We start from the raw sequence: 18,568 nt of genomic DNA, 5'->3' as shown, positions 1-18,568 counted from the left end.
TCGTTATTTATTGACTTTCTTCACAAACAGCTGTAGTTTATACTTACCTTCATCAGAAATCATCAAATCTACACATTTGAAAGCCAGGCTTGCATACATAAGCTGCAACGTTAGGAGTTATATAACCCAAAAAGAACTAAGGTGGAGTGTTGGTACTCTCTCAGACTAATTTTACCCAGCTATATTATGTGTGTGACTGTCCCAAGTCAGGAGCCTGTAATTCAGTGGTTGTCATGGTTGTCATTTTTTCTGTGTATATTTGGTTTTTCATTCATTATTTGTCCCATACTGATGAAGTCGAAGGGGACTTTAGGTTTGCACTTTGTTCCTCTGTCTGTCCATCCTTATAAGTCCGGCAAATCAGTTTTCAACACTTTTTTTCTTCCTGCTTCAAGATATTGATTTGATATTTGGTGCTTTGTTTTATCATGACAAGTTAAAGATCAAGTTCAAATTTGTAGCTTATGACCAGGTTAATTTTACCCTCATTGTTTTTGTTTCTAATTTAATTATGCATTCTTGACCAGATTACAATCACTAATTCATCAGCATTGCCAAACACCTGTTAAAAAAAAGTCGAGTTTTCAAGGATATGATTCTGAGTTACATACGTCTCAAAGTTGGTTTCTCTTCTGTCACTTAAGTTTGCCTCAACCAAATGTTATGAAACTAATACTTATTACCACGAAACTCAGATCAAGTACAAAATTGGGTAATGTCACTTTAACTGTTCTTCAGTTATGTTCCTTTATAACTATATGATATGTAAGAGCAGGCATCATCTGTCTCATGGACACATTCCCCATTTATTGTTCTCTAACTTTAAGTTTGCCTCAACCAAAAATTATGAAATTTATACACAATGCTTATTACCACAAAACTCAGATCAAGTACAAATTTGGATAGTGTCACTTTTACTGTTCTAGAGTTACGTCTCTTTATAATGTTGTATGCAAGCGGGAGCATCATATGTGTCCCATTCCCCATTTATTGTTGCAATCTTTTGTCTCCTATTTGCCTTTTTGTTAAACTTTATTTGGATGAGTCTATAGCTAGTCTCGGGCTCCATCATCTTCTTGTGATAGTATGCATGCCTCATAAACAAGGTTGATGGTTCTATTGCAATCGGGGTCAAACTTAACACTTTAAATAAATATTTTCTGCTTACCAAGTAAGCACAAATTGTAGATTCCATATTATTTGTGTGAAGTTTAACAAAGTTTAAATATTCTATAAGCTGGTTTTGAGATTTTAGCAAAACCATGAAATCAAATATCCATGAAAAATCAAGTTTTTCTACAATACACAAAAATAAATGAAAAAGAAGAGGCCTCACAGTCATTAAACTTTCGAGCATGATTTTTGTACTCTGACTCGAAAATCAACCAATCAAATTGCTAGATTTCATGTTTCGAGCATGATTTTTGTGCTCCGAGCACTGAGAAAAGTTTTATGCCTTCAAGGCCAGGCTTATGTGTTAGGGTTGTCAGTGGAAACATTAGGGGTGAGGTTCATGGTTCGTTGGCCACTCCTACATTCTCTTGTATTGTGAGGTAGCACATTCAAAATACAGCTCAACATAATGTCATAGAACAAAGAAGAGTACATTCCTATTCAATTATAAAAATAAAGAGATGTGGTATTATTGCCAATGACGCAAATATCCACCAGTCTAAAGCATGTGGATGTTAGCATACATAGCTAACTGTAGATAACTTTTAACTCTAGGATGAGGAGCCAATAAAACTGATCTATTGATAAAAATAAAAAGATGTGGCATGATTGATTATGAGACTACTCTCCATCTGAGACCAAATAACATAAAAGGTTAACATTTATAGGTTACTGTATGGCCTTCAACAATCAGAGGCGGATTTAGAGGGGGGGGGGGCCCCTTTTTGGGAAAAAAAGTTGGTTGCTTATATAGGGAATCACTGAAGCGTAACTGGAGCCCCTCTTAGGTCAGTCAGTGGGCCCCCACTTATGAAAATTTCTGGATCTGCCACTGACAATTGGCATTTTTTTACTGTGACTTTTCGCAGGGCTTTGATTCTAACCTTTTACTGAACATTATTTCACAATGTAACACTTTATTATTCAATAATTCAATAAAAAATCTATTCACTTTATTGTAACAAAAGTCAAAATTCTAACAACTTTTTACAAATGTAATACATAAAGTAAAAAAACAGAACAAAATAGTAATAACTAAATTTCTTAATAACATGATTTGATTTCAGTCACCACTTCACTTCACTCCTCATGTATAATAGATGGCTTTTCTAATAGAAATCAGTACATTTTTGAAGGGGCATTAGCTGCAATTCACCCATTTTACCCAAATTTCTTTTATTTGATTTATACATGTTATAACATACTAAAACGTATATTAAAGTTAAAAATGTCCAAAAGAAACAATTAATGATGCACCGACTCATTATAATGTATCAGCATTTTGTGCTATTAAAACATTAATCCATCTAATTATATATTCAGTGAGATGATCTTTAAAAACTGCACCTGCTAATGGATTAAGATGATTTTTCTTGGTCTGTTTGATTTCAAGTTATAGATTAAAAATGTATGTAAATAAGTGTTTTACCAAAATCACAATGATTTTTTTTTTTTTTTGCTGAATCAGTGAATGAAATGACTATTCCTGATAAGGTTGAATTATTGACTTGCAAGCCAATAATACATGAGCATTGCTTTAAGCACATTTTCACAAAGTTGAACCAAACTGATTGCTAACAGCCAATATCAAGATTGTTGATAATGCCCCTCTAACAAAATGAAATTATAAATCTATGTAAATATGTCAAAATTCCATATATATTTCACATTATAAAATCTAAGGAAATATAAGCGCAGTTTCTCTAAAATTTGGAAATATTTTAATAAATAATCAGGTTTATATCTATCTTAAATGCCTAACTAGAAAAGAAAAACACTGGTCTTTTACATATATCCCTCCAAAAAACAAATGACAGTGGAATAGGTCTGAAAAAAGCTTTCAAATTTATCTTGGTTACATTCAGCTTGAAATCCAAGTAAATGGATAATTAATGTTTAACCAAACGATTAGTGTGTACTACATTGTATAACATAGTATGATAGATATCGTGATTGGTTCTGAAGTCATTCAGGCTAAGTTGGGTAATGAGTTTGGTGGATAATGATTTTTTTTTTTTAAATAGCATATTGGAATGAAACAAAACAACATATGACAGACAATCTAAAGGAATAACTGATGACATGCAAATAAACTGTTCAACATGAAAGACTTTATTTTTAAATAATGATCTGACATATCAACAAAAATGAATTAAATGTTGTGTAAAATAATATATTCTAAAGTGTAAAACAAAACAAAATGGTTTCAATATATACACTGGAATGCATAACACATGATTCGTTTTTTTTTAACTCTGACTACAAAAATAATCTTAAAAGAAGAGAAAATTATGAACATATTCTTTTGGCATTATACAAAAGATTACAAAAAGTATGATTAACTATTGGTTATGCTCACATAAAATAGTGACGGAAAGGCGGACAAATTGACAACTAGAGTGTGTTCACATATTTTAAGTGGAGCCCAGATTAGGGTAAGTATAACAAGAATGTGTCCATAGTACACGAATGCCCCACTCACGCTATCATTTTCTATGTTTAGTGGACCATGAAATTTGGGTAAAAATTCTAATTTGGCATTCAAATTAGTAAGATCATATCATAGGGAACATGTGTACTTAGTTTTAAGTTGATTGGACTTAAACTTCATAGAAAACGACCTTGACCAAAAACTTTAACCTGAAGAGGGACAAACAAATGGACAAAAAGATGAATGGACCCACAGACCAGAAAATATAATGCCCCTCTACTATTGTAGGTGGGGCATAAAAACCTAATCTGAACCCCAGCAGTTAAATTTCATCTAAACGTAAATTACACTAAAGTTGTAGTATGGTTGTATTTGAGTACTGAGTTTTAATATTTTTGAAACATTGGTTAAATAATATAAATTGGAAAATCTATTTGTCTCCCTTTAATCATCCTATTTGTCTCCCTTTAATCATCCTATTTGTCTCCCTTTAATCATCATCTACTTGTTCAGTTTTAGGATGTAATAGAGATCGTTCATCAGCAGATAATGTTCCATTAACTTTATGTAAATCTTCTCTTGAGATCTTAAGTGCTGGATTTATTTGTCCACGACTTTCTATCGTTGGTGTAATGGCTGTTAATTCTGAAGGTCCTTTATCGGCTAATGATAATGTTTCTTCAGGAGTGTTTACAATACACATAAATACATCAAAGCGACGATGTATCATTCCACTCTCAAATAAATATTTAAGTGGATAAGAAACTGCTATAATAGACACAAACGACATGATCATACTTAAAGTTTTAAAGGGAAATAACTGCTTTTTTTCCACTTCATCGTACCAAGGGTATTTAATTATTGGAGAAATATTCATACTTTCTTCACCTCCAGCGATGCGGAAAAATAATCCTAAGATAAATCCAGCCAGAGATCCATAGGTGTTAGTTCCTTTCAAATAAACCACGGATACTAGCTGTGGAAACAATATAACATAGACTAAGTCTGAACATAGGAACCATAGGTCGTAGATAGAGTCTACCTCAATAGCCATAGCGGTGGCCAAAGCACCAACACCAAATATTCCAAATCTCATAACCCATATTATCTCTCTCTCTGATGCCTGAAATAAGAAAATTACATAATTAAGCAATTGTAAACACACAACAAATGTTAAATTTTCTTTTTCTGTAGCTATTTCATTTTAGTTGGAAACTACTCTTAAAATATTGCTTCTATCAGTAATATAAAAAGAACAGAGTTTCAATGTCACCTGTATTGCACATAATTGATCTGTCCCAGGGGAATACATATTTTTTGCTCTTTAATTATTTCTATAAATATTTTACAGAAATGAATGCTAGAGAGCAAATGAATGCTACTTCTGATACAACTAATATTTCCAAGGGGCATAACTCTTTTTAAATATTTTTCGACACTGATTTTTGAAATTGTCCAAAAAATTACCGATATAACCATTGATAAAAATCTGGCAAAAAAAACTACACAAAAGAGCCTCTACAATGCAATATTCCATATAACTAATATTTCCAAGGAACACAACTCTTTTAAAAATAATTGATTGGCACTGATATTTTAATTTGTCAAGAGTCATTGCGGACATAAACGTAGTGCAATGAAGTACAGATGGATAGACAACCAGTTTGTCTATGTTCCTTGCAACATGCCACACAGGGGAATCTTAAAACCTTGTGAAATACATTTTTCTAAGAGAGAAAAAAACCACATTAAAATTAAATTGATAAAAAAAATTATGTAAAGAAAATTGACAACCAACAATTGAAAATGTTTGATTTACTGGTTGATTAACAACTTTTCTCTTCTCCAATGACTTTTGGTCTATTAGGACATAAGATGTACTTTAAAATATTACCTTTTGTCTGAACACACACTTGTAAATGTTCCTGGCAAACATGGCACTAGCAGACAGAATGGAAGAATCAGCAGAGGACATAACTGCAGCAGACACAGCTCCCAAACCAAAGAATGATACCCACACTGGACACAGGTATTGTAATACTAATGGTAGAATTAATTTAACCTCCTCATCCTTAAACACTGGACTGTGTCCTTCAACCTGTACATAATCTGTCATATTCCAGTCTACAATGTAAGCATAACAGAGGTCAATTAAAATTTTAACAATGTCAAGGGATTTTTTTCTTCAACAGGCACAATTTTTTTAACAAGTAAAATTTGACAAACCAATAGATGCTCTTTGACAAGGAAGCCCCTTGATTGAAAAAAAAACTAATGATCAATTATTATCTGCATTATAGTCTTAATAGTAATTAGCTCTAAGTTTAAACCATAGTAATAAAAACTCATGCAAAAATCACAATTTTTCAGTGATTCTATACCGCAACTGTAATTGCAGCAACAACAATAATTGAATATGACTTTTTTTTACTGTAGATATTTATGTTGCTAAGATGTGATATTTCTCCATTACTTCCCAAGTAACTGAAAGCCTTTTAATCACTAACAAACCATCAAACATACTAAATTTTTGTTTTCCCCATTTTGAACAGTTTTCTTATTTCCAATGTGTTTTTCAGGCTTTTAACATGCTCAGCAATTTCATAATTGTTTGAACATTAAGTAAATACGAAAAAGACACCTGTTTCTGTTGCTATAGCACCAATCAGTACTGCTGGTACAGCCATGACGATACATCCTACAGCAGCAACAAAGGATAGAATTTGGGCATTGGCAGCAGTCTTTGCTGATAAAACTCTCTGGAAATATACCTGTAAAAACACAGATTAATCAATGTTATATGCAAAAGTTACATAAACCACATTATAATAAATCTTTACATTTATCAATAGACTATAAAAAATAAGGTTAAGGTCAGATGAATTCTGACAGACAGATATGCCAACCCGGAATGATGAAAAACAGAAATAAAAGTGCTGTTCCTTAGCTTTTTTTTTGCTCTGCATGTTCTGGTTTTGTGTCATAGATGGACACCCCACATTTCTCTTTTTCTATATGACATAGGCTAAATATAATGTACTTATTACTTAAACTGTCTCAAGGATAATATATCATTCTACATTAATAGTTACTATACCTGCCAAGGTATACCACCAAATATCAACAGCAAAAAACTGTCTATATAGCTGCCAGTGTACTTTGGATCCATGTCTCCCACCCACTTTGTTGTTGCATTAAAACCAATATTGGTGGTAGCTTCGTTTGCCATAGCAAATGGAATTGTTAACCACTGAAAAAAAACTATAATACTTTCACCATGTTCATTATAAACAGAAAAGTTTTTTCTTTGGTACATAGTGGTGATAAAACTGTAAGGTCAAAAGTTTACATACAGAGGACATTTTCTTTCCTTCTATGTATTGATTTATTATAAATTATCACTTACAGCTTGACCTTTTTAAAAAAAAAAGATATGTAGACAGAAACACCAAAATACTTACAGACAATCAAAACAGATCTAAAACTCATTAATAAACATCCAAAAAGCAACATGGGCGTATTGCATTTCCGCTAATTTTTCAAAGTCCCAATGCTACGTTTCCGCAATTTGTATTTATTACTTTTCCGGAAATTTACCTGGTAAATTATAAATAATTGAATATATATTGACTTGAAAAATGTTGCTATGTCCTTATACAGAGACAGGCGAAAGCAGTTTCCAAAATTACCTAAATGTAGATTAGAAATTCACGAGACATTAAGACAAATAGATTTGAACACTAACAAAATTGAAACTTATTTTAACTTTTAATTAGTCAATGATTTTGATTCGGGAATCGTTATACTTTCATGTTTCACCAACTTGGTATGTCTATGTAATGAAATGACTGATATTTTCATAGATGGCACATTTAAATCCTGTCCGAAATTCTTCTACTAACTCAGTTTATTCGATACATGGATGTAATCAAAGAGCTGAAGAGCTCTGAGGGAAAAGACGGCCATTGTTTCAATTTTTAGGGGGGTATCTTTTGATAGTTTACATACAAAGAATGAGCAAAAGAACGGCTAGAACATATAGAAAGGCTGACAATAATGAAACTAATTGTTGTTTATTGTTATTTCATTTCCTTAGTCAAGAATTCATCATAGAGACAATTTGGACCAATGAGATCTGCACCTTCTAAATGAAAACATTTGATTAAAGTTGGGAGTTAATTATCTAAAATTCAATTGAATTTAACAACTACTACAATATATTTTAGAAATTTAATTATGTACACCTGAACGGCAGGCTAAGACCATTCTCAATTTTTTGTGACAGTATTCTCAAGAAAGTGAGGACTGAAAAATCTATTCAGTTTTAATTTTCCATTGATAAAGTTCCCAGTTACAACTCTCATCACAGGGATACATGTTCTTATAAAATCAAATATGATTGATATAAGCTGTGTGAAGTTTGTTTCCAGATCCCACATTTTAATATATCTGTAAAATTCATGAATAAATAGCTTTAAACTACAAAAAGCAATATTTAAAAGAAAATGAAAAAAAAAAAAATGACCACTACAATAATTATGTTGGTATGCAAAATCATTTTTTAATTGATGACTACTTATCATATATATACTTAATGTGACATTTTTAATGTTCAGATACATTAACTTTCATTTTAGTGGGTAATTACTCATCAATTGAGGTGCTCCTTAATTGGAGAAAGATTCTAAAAACATAACTTTACAGAAAGAATGAAAACTGCAGTTGCTCTCCCCAATCTCAATAGGTATAAACTACAAAAAGCAACATTTTTTTTTTTTTTTTTTTTTTTTTTTTAACCATTTCAATAATAATGTTGGTACACAATTTTTTTTTTATATAGGAGACAACTTATCATTACTAAATGTCACATTGTAAGTGTTCAGAAACATTTACTTTGATTTTAGTGTATAATTGAGGTGCTCCTGAATTGGAGGAAGATTCTAAAAACAGAACTTTACAGAAACAATAAAAACTGCCGTTTCTCTCCCCAATCTCATGTATCCCCATTGACATTGTTTACCGCGAAAGTTGACCTACAAATTATCTGAGTATAGCCTCAGATTAAAGCATTGCATGTTGGTGTGTGAATCATCTATACTACAGCAAACATCATTAGGTTTTCATTTAACAAATACGGATTTTAAATTAGTATACAAATACTGTGAATGATTTTTATAATGAATAAATGATATCCCTGTGTAGTGTGGCATTCTAACAATGACGTCACTAGGTTAGATATATTTAGAATATTTCGTAATACTGATTTTTCCGGACTGTTAAAGAAACGTATATAGTGTAAGTGAAAGCTCAATATACGATAATGTCACGAGAAACAGAAGGGAAATGTGTAAAAAATGTATTTAAAGTCAATCTGTTCTCCTTGTCATCAATTTCAGTATGACATTTTGAGGGGGTTTCCAAACTATCAAAACAAAATGATTGACGTGAGGGAATGATACTCTGGCCAATCCCATTAGGGAATTGACGGCTTGAAGCCGTCTTTCCCCAAAAATGGTAACTACATTCGTCTTGTATTTGCATTACTTCCACTTAAATCCGAGGAATGTTACACGAAACTGTTGGATCGGCTTATTGATGTGTGCACTACCCGAAGAATAACTCTCCATCCCGAGGTAGTTCATAATGACTTTGAATGTGTAATGCATACTGCTGTTACGAAAACACGAATAGTGCCGAGTCTTTTCATGCCCACTTGAACAAGCAGTTTTACGATATCCATCCTAACATTTTTTGTGTGTTTTTATCGATGTGTTATTGAAACTGCAAACAACATCTTACATAAAGATGAGAACTCTAACTGTAAAAGCACCCGTTTGGAAATGTGAAAAGGAGAAGATGGACTTCCTTAAGTTCTTGAACAAAATACAAAACTTGTAAACGGTGAATGTACTACTGTGGACTTTGTGCAGAGTGTTGGCTACAAATATTCTGCTAGAACTGACTTATGAACTCATATCAAGATATTTCTGATTAGTGCTGACTTTTGAACATACGTTTTCATAGATTTAAATGATGAAGTTTACTTGCATGTTATGATGACCTTTGACTTACTTAATATTTATTTTATATTATGGCTTTGCTTTCGATCATTAGGTATTCCTCAATTATTTGCGGAAAAGCAATAATTTATTTTTTCTGGAATAGTTACTTTTTTTCCGGAAAGTAAGATATTAATTTGCGGAAACGTAAACTTTTTTTTCCAGAAACGTCTTCTTTTTTTTCCGGAAAAGTAATGCCAATTTGCGGAAACGTAAACTGCTATCGAGCAACATAATTTCAAATAAGGCTTGGAGCAAATTTGGACATAATGAGACGTTGACCTTTGATTTAGTATCAATAGACGACTTTCACCCCAAAGGATATAAACACAAATTCAAAAGATATTGTCCAGACATAAAGCCTTTCCAAAATTTCAAAAACAAAAATTATTTAAAGATTCTTTGAGCTTGCCCATTGACCTATTGAGATTTTTTCCAAAAGCTGTTATCAAATGTAGTTTGATATATAGGCATATACTCAAAAGATATCAACTGAAAACCAAAATGTTGCTTCAAAAATCATTTTATCAATAGCTATGACTTTTACCTTTGACTTAGTGGCATCAATCAAACTTAATAGGGTTGTTTTTTATCCCATGAGGTGTTATTAAAAGATGTAATGGTGACAATATTTTATTTGACACCATAGATTTAATCTAGAAACCTAATTAGTGATGCCTGGACAACTTTCATCATACTGTGGATTCATTTATTTTCGTAGTTACCAATTGTTCGTGGATTGTCTAATTTGAGGAAAACTTGCAAATTCGTGGATATTTACAGCCGATTTCATTGAGTGTGAAGCCAAAGGTAATATATTTGGTTAGCTTGCTTATTAGCTGAAAGTGAAGTCATTGTTAGGTCAGGTAAACTACCCTTCTTTAGGACTAGGCTTCTTTGAAAGGAGGGTAGTTTACCTGACCTAATAATGACTTCATGCTTTAGTTAACAAGCAAGCTACGGTAACAAAAGATATTACCTAAGGCTTCACACTCAATGAAATCGGCTGTAATTTCCTGGTTTTGGCAATGTCTGCATACATACCTTTAGAACATTTGTAAGTTACTGAATATTCAAATTTGTGGTTCTCCTGTACCCACGAAATCCACGAAAATTATAATCCAAGGCATATTAGTGAATTCACAGTATAATAAGCTGAGTTTGCTAACTTGTAACTCAGCTAAGGTGTTATGTATGCGCTCTTTGTACAGTCCTTTGAATATAGTATACTTACTAGTCCAATAAATATACAGAATAGTTGGACTACATCTGTATAGGCCACAGAATAAAGGCCTCCAAACAATGTATAAAATACAGCTATACATGCTGAGATCACAATGGAGGATTTGGTGTCCAGATCTATGATCACAGATAATGTGGCTCCTAAAATGACACAAAACAAATAAAATTATACATGTATATTTTTTTTATATTGTTGTCTTTCTAATAAATTGAGAACTGGAAGTTGTATATACTTGAAATAGTGAACAAAAATAATGTCTCTATCATGGACATATCTAATTCAATTTTTACTTACAACTGTTTTTAAATCACATTTTGTGTAATTTACAAAAGGTTTTTTTTTTATCAATTTTGACAGGCTATATTTGGGAATATTCAGAACGTAATTTTTCAGTCAATTCTTCTCAAGTCTAAACATAAAATCTTGAGAAAACCCTTAAAAAAATTAAAACTTTTAAAATTGAAAATTACCCTTGCCTATATCACTTTTAAAACTCGGGGAACAACTTTTTGAAAGGTTATGCATTAAGTTTTTGCATGGCTGTCAGATGCAACACATGGTTGTAATAACTGGCATTTGAAAAGAAAAGCTATGAAAAAAATTACCCCCATTGAGCAAAGAAATATAGATCTCACCACTACAACAAGTGTGTTTCCATGTTTCTATAATTCTATGGAATTTTATCCCTTTCCAAACCCATTGTATTAAACAATTTAATCAACGTGTCGTTGCCGGTGATCTCAAAAGATCATTGGAAGATCATTGGATGATTTTAAGGGTCATGACCTTTTTAGCTAACTGGATGAATCAAAATATGCTATAACAGGGTTGAGTTCAATATCATAGCAGCTACGTAGTGCTATGTAGATTTTGACTATTGTACGTGTAGCTATAGACTAGTTGTTACATAGAAATTGATAGCGGCTACGTAGCTGCTAGGATATTGAACTCAACCCATGCTGATGTTAATGAAATTGACAACTTCGTGCAATGTGAAAGGCACTCTAAGGGGATTTCCAGTTAACAAAAAAAAGAAAATGTGTTTTTTAATCATTAGAGAAACAGATTCTTACATGGTTACTCATGGATTATCGCATTTAGCCGAGGCTCTGACTTAAAAATTGATAATTTAACTATCTCGATTTGTTAGATCGGATAATCCACTCGTATCAATGTAAGACTCTATATTTCTCTACTCAAGACAGTTAAATCTTAATGTTTAAAGCCCAGGCTTTCCAAGCTTGTTAAATAATTAAAACTTATAACTGTTGAGAGTGGAGAAATATTGTGATACAAGCGATCGTTTAAGCGTTATAGTGGTAGAATCTGTTTCTCTGATAATTTTTATTCTTCCTTTTCAAAGATTTGCAGAAAGTTGTGTTCTTTATATGTGACATTATCAAGCATGGTTGCCTTTTTACATGACATCCCAATAGGAAAATTCAGGAGAAACCAAGAAAATTGGACGTCATAATTGAATCTAGACCAATAATTTCTAATAACAGATAATTCACTAGTGAGAAAAATATTTTTCTCATACCGATCATGACATGTAAAAATAACACAAAAATTAAGAGAAAATTTCATTGACATCTAATTTATTTGTCCTGAAGAAATATCTACAATCATAAAAATCAAATCTGTAGAAGGTTAAGTAAACTTGTTTCAATGGCAAAGTGTAAAACAAATGGCTTATACATACCTAATGCTCCTAATATAGCAGCGGACCAGAAGACCTCTCCTAACAATGCTGGTAGGTACAATAATCCTCCCATCCTCTCACCATACTTTTGTTGGAATGGATCTAACATGGTTACATATCCTTCATTTCTCATTTTTTTGGCAAAGAATAAACCACCTGTTAGAATGTAATTGAAAAAGATAAACAGCAATTTAGATATTGATATAGAATAGTTTTTTGTTCTATAAGGGAGTTTGGCAAGAATACACTAACATTGAATGAAAATTATTCTACTAATTAAAAATAAGGTAAAAGAAGTTGCAATACTTTTTTGTAACTGGATAGATCTAAATATGTGTTACAAAAATTGTTTTTTAATGTACACCATTTATGAGTGATAATAAACAATACTGCAACCAAGAATTGAACTCAAAGGCAACGAAAATCAAACTCTGTTGTTTTGCTCAAGGTTGAATATAAATTCAATGTATAATTCTACTGCAGTGATGTCATAATTGATGAAAAAGAGGATTGGATTGTGGGTAAGACAATGTGAACATATCAATGGTTATCTGTGACACAGATATTGTGGATTATTTTATTTCATGTTTACCAATTTTTGTGGTTTGAGGTAAACTTGCAATTTCCTTGATATTTGATTTCATAGTTTTACCAAAGTCTGCATATATATAGTATAGAAAATATGTATTTCGTTGAACTTTTGAATTTGAGGTTCACTTATGCCCACAAAATCCACAAAAGTGTGTACCTAACGAAAAATAATAATGCGGAGTAGTCAATAATAGTTAACAAACTTGTTATGGCATCCATAAACCTTTGGATGGCATGTATAAAACTTATTGTCATATAAACTTACCAAATACAAGGCTGAGAGCATATCCAAATGGAGCCTGACACCAGATATTATAAACTTACCAAATACAAGGCTGAGAGCATATCCAAATGGAGCCTGACACCAGATATTATAGACTTACCAAATACAGACATTATAGACTTACCAAATACAAGACTGAGAGCATATCCAAATGGAGCTTGACACCAGACATTATAAACATACCAAATACAAGGCTGAGAGCATATCCAAATGGAGCCTGACACCAGATATTATAGACTTACCAAATACAAGACTGAGAGCATATCCAAATGAAGCCTGACACCAGATATTATAGACTTACCAAATACAAGACTGAGAGCATATCCAAATGGAGCTTGACACCAGATATTATAAACATACCAAATACAAGACTGAGAGCATATCCAAATGGAGCTTGACCCTAGATATTATAAACTTACCAAATACAAGACTGAGAGCATATCCAAATGGAGATTGACACCAGACATTATAAACTTACCAAATACAATACTGAGAGCATATCCAAATGGAGCTTGACCCTAGATATTATAGACTAACCAAATACAAGACTGAGAGCATATCCAAATGGAGATTGACACCAGATATTATAAACTTACCAAATACAAGGCTGAGAGCATATCCAAATGGAGCTTGACCCTAGACATTATAAACTTACCAAATACAAGGCTGAGAGCATATCCAAATGGAGCCTGACACCAGATATTATAAACTTACCAAATACAAGGCTGAGAGCATATCCAAATGGAGCTGACACCAGATATTATAAACTTACCAAATACAAGACTGAGAGCATATCCAAATGGAGCCTGACACCAGATATTATAAACTTACCAAATACAAGACTGAGAGCATATCCAAATGGAGCCTGACACCAGATATTATAAACTTACCAAATACAAGACTGAGAGCATATCCAAATGGAGCCTGACCCTAGACATTATAAACATACCAAATACAAGGCTGAGAGCATATCCAAATGGAGCCTGACCCTAGACATTATAAACTTACCAAATACAAGACTGAGAGCATATCCAATTAGAGCCTGACACCAGACATTATAAACTTACCAAATACAAGACTGAGAGCATATCCAAATGGAGCTTGACCCTAGACATTATAAACTTACCAAATACAAGACTGAGAGCATATCCAATTAGAGCCTGACACCAGACATTATAGACTTACCAAATACAAGACTGAGAGCATATCCAAATGAAGCTTGACCCTAGACATTATAAACTTACCAAATACAAGACTTAGAGCATATCCAAATGGAGCCTGACCCTAGACATTATAAACTTACCAAATACAAGACTGAGAGCATATCCAATTAGAGCCTGACACCAGACATTATAGACTTACCAAATACAAGACTGAGAGCATATCCAAATGGAGCTTGACACCAGACAAATCCACTCTGATAAATCACTTCAGCTGTGCCATTTATAAATCCTCCTCCCACCCAGGTTGCTGAAAATTAAAAAAAATACATGATCATTGATTTTCAACTCAAACACTCAATGTTAAAGAAATAAACAAAATACAGGAAGCATGCCAAAATTGACACCAAAATTTATAATAGACATGACAATTTTTACTTTTTGTTCTAAATTTTTCTTTCCTTGATGCAGTTTCATTGGCTTCCTCTTATGGAGTGATTATATCTCATTGGTTGTGTGGAATATTTTCATTTCCATTCCAGAATATGTTTCCATAGGACAATACATCCACTTGCTTTTTCACATTTCAATATTTAGTGAACCACAAAATGTTGGTCAAATTCCTAATTTAGCATATATATATTTTAAACAACTGTGTACTAAGTTTTCATTGATGTGGCCTCAACTTCATCAGGTTAACCCAAAACCTTTACCTTAAACAGAATTGGCTGACGGGAGGTGGCACAAACAAGTAAAACATACCTTGTACCAACATTTTGGTAATCTACTGATTGAGATTAAAAATAAGCAGCCGCACCAAGAGCACATGATATGCCATGTTTGTGCATATTGAAATGTCAAAATAAAATGATAGTTCATGATTTTGTGATAAATAGAATATAAATACACAATATAAAGATTTTCAACTGAATCATTCTATATCAGATTTCATGAACCATGTATTTTTAGCCCCTACAAACTAACAACTTTTCTGCATTCCAGGAAAATTGATATCAATCCATAAGTTTGTAGTTGTAGGAGAAAGTGGGCTGCGTCAGGGATGGGCTCTGAAAACCAAGAAAAAAAGAGTAATTTTCAGTGAGGCTCAGCAGAAATACATGCACGATAGGTTCTATGCAGGAAAAAGAACTGGCAGTAAGATAGATCCTTTTAGAGCTGCAGAGGAAATGAGAAATATGAAGGAAGAAGATCAGTACCTTTTCAAAAGGAATGACTATTTGACTGGACAACAAATTTCGTCCTATTTTTCAAGACTTGCAATGAAAGACAGGAATTCTGAACCTGGGGATTTTAAATCAGCTGAAGAAGAAGACAGCAAACATGAACAGAAAATTAAAATTTTGCAGCAAATTTCTAAATAAGTCCAATTTAACTAAATTTCAATGCTACTTATTATCTTATCTGTTATTTGTCAATTTTACACTTTAAAAAGATTTATTAAAGTTTTCAGTTTGGGCTGAGTTAGGCCTCTGAACAAATTTAGTTTTTTATACAACTTCTGAAAAAATGAGTAAGTGATTAATATTATTTATGTGAGAAAAGAAAGACAACTAAAGATTTATGTTCCATGTTGGAGACCATAAGGTAACATTACATTGTTTTCATCAACAACATTTGGATTTGGATGTTGATTTGTTTCATTGGCAGTCATAATTTTTTTTATTGTTATATTATTAAACAAAAAATGTTGACCTATATGCAATAGACACGAATTAATACAGACAAGATATAATATAGAATAACATGAAAATGTTTCACACAAAGTTTATTTATATGATGTAAAGAGGCAGTTAGAAATAGACTTGCCAAGCATTTCTATCAGGTTACATGCTGAGTGTAAAACCATCTGTGATCTCTATATTGCAAAACTCAAATTGATCATCAACCATATCCCATCAAAAAGTAGTTAAAACTCAGATTCTTTAGAAGAGTAAGAAGTTTATTTTGCTTTTTAAAGTCACCTGTTTGTCAAGTTCTGTTAAAAAAACATGATCATAGAGAATTTGATAAAGGTCGAATGAAAAAATCAAGGGAAACAAGAATTTTAAAGTTGATGTTAGTATTGTTGCTATGGTGATATAGCTGTTTCTATGTTCTATGTTTCTGTTTCCCAATTGATCTTCCTCTAAGTTCAGTATTTTTGTGATTTTACTTTTTTTTCTTTTTTCTATGGTATATTTTACATAGCTGTTTATCAGTATTGAAATATGCATCTATCTAAATATTATCTATAAATAAAAAAAGAAATTTCATTCATTGTTATCTTTAGGAATTTTTGTATTCATATAAATTACTTGATTTTTTGGGAAAAAATATGTTACTATGGTAACAATATGTTGCCATGCACACAAAATAAGGCATTCCCTTAATTTTGAATCTTTTTTCTTTATAATTTGAAAACCACACAGTGATCCATATAACTACTGATCAATTATATAAGCAATTGTGAAAAACAAATTTAAAATAAAGATTTTGGTTGTATTGGCTTAATTTGACCTAATTCCAATTTATGCTATTTTTAGCATGAATTTTAATGGATCATCCATCGAGACCCCACTTATTTTATTTTTTTTCTGAATTTATTAATGATATACCTACTTGGTGAACAAAAGATCAATTCCAATTTGTGTTGACAACTTTTAGTAAAATTAGTTTAAATTATGCCAAAAAATGCAAAATTCTGAAATTGTAGATTTTCTGAAATTAGCACATGTTTGTACTATTTTTTTCTGGAGAATGTGTTAAACTGAAATGATTGAGATGTAGTAAAAATATTACCAATAAAGTGTATAATGCATGAATGGTATTGCATTTCCTTCAATTTGTAGTTGTTTTGTTTTATTTGAGACTGGAAAATGCTCTTTTTTCCTTAATAAAGGCCTAAAACAGAGCCGAAATCGACTGGTTCCCGTAACCATGGTAACCCACTAAATTTTTCCAAATTTTTTTCTTGCAGTAATGTTATATGATGAGATGAATCATTTGACAAAGTATGACTGAATTCTAAGAACATTCATTTCCAAGTTCCTATTTAAATAGTATGGTCCTTACAGAGAATTGGTAAAAATAGCATGAATTTCGAATCCTAACATTATACCACATTAAGGGGAAATAATCCAGTAAAGTGTCAGTTTTCTTTTAGATTGCATCATAGACTTTTTAAGAAACTATAAATATTCTTTGCCATTTTTTCCACAATCAATGATAAAAGTATCATTTACTGTTGTATAGCACTTAACATGTGACAGACAGATCTAGTGATGTCTTAATGTGCCTGTCAATACACTTCTGGACCATTAGATACTACACAGTCCATTAACACAAGTACCAACATGAAAGTTTGAGCAATAACTAACCCACTTAGACGTTTAAGGTCAGAATTGCGCTTGTGAAAGAAAAATTTAAAGACTCAGGCAAGAAATTTAACACCCTATGCATTAAAATGTTATGTTGACTTATTGTTCATTTTCCTCTTAGTTCTCAACGGTTTAAAATTCTATGAAAACTAAGTGTCATATATGCTGAATTAATTAAAAAGGCAATGGAAGAATATGATGATCTTCTATACTGTAATATTCAGTATGAATATTTTCACAACTTCTGACAAGGTTCCAGGGGACAGGCCTGTGAATGTGCAATAACTTCCCTGGAGACAGCTATCTGAATGTATGACAGGTTCCAGGGGTCAGACATGTAAATGTGCAATACGTCCTTGGGGACAGGGATGTGAATGAATGATAGCTCCTGGGGACAATCAAGTGATGAAATATATACAACATGTACAATGCTTAAAAAAATGATTATTCAGGAAGGAATTTTTGAACATTGCAAAGGGATATAACTCTCACACAACCTATGTCAATGAAAACCTATTAAAAGTAAGATCAGTTAAGAAAATCAATGTA

General features: G+C 32.1%; 1 protein-coding gene across 5 annotated transcripts in view; it reads right to left on the bottom strand.

Moving 5' to 3' along the window:
* Window positions 1-2,111: 2,111 nt before the first annotated feature.
* The window catches only part of LOC139489300 (high-affinity choline transporter 1-like), a 57,514-nt gene continuing 41,057 nt past the window's right edge, over window positions 2,112-18,568 (bottom strand). For 2 of the 5 annotated variants that reach the window (XM_071275580.1, XM_071275581.1), the window contains 7 exons: window positions 14,845-14,952; window positions 12,609-12,764; window positions 10,898-11,046; window positions 6,702-6,854; window positions 6,246-6,375; window positions 5,499-5,728; window positions 2,112-4,727 (listed from right to left, as the gene is read on the bottom strand). In XM_071275580.1, coding sequence (XP_071131681.1) covers window positions 4,095-4,727; window positions 5,499-5,728; window positions 6,246-6,375; window positions 6,702-6,854; window positions 10,898-11,046; window positions 12,609-12,764; window positions 14,845-14,952 — 1,559 coding nt within the window. In that variant the 3' untranslated portion in view covers window positions 2,112-4,094. Of the gene's footprint in view, window positions 4,728-5,498; window positions 5,729-6,245; window positions 6,376-6,701; window positions 6,855-10,897; window positions 11,047-12,608; window positions 12,765-13,606; window positions 13,648-14,254; window positions 14,293-14,844; window positions 14,953-18,568 lie in introns of those variants that run through there. The other 3 variants (XR_011656179.1, XM_071275583.1, XM_071275582.1) reach the window with 3 other exon arrangements.

This window comes from Mytilus edulis, chromosome 9, assembly GCF_963676685.1.
Source record: "Mytilus edulis chromosome 9, xbMytEdul2.2, whole genome shotgun sequence".
Lineage (NCBI taxonomy): Eukaryota > Metazoa > Mollusca > Bivalvia > Mytilida > Mytilidae > Mytilus > Mytilus edulis.
Note: the sequence above shows the minus strand (reverse complement) of the source record. Positions and strands in the feature narration are given on the sequence as shown.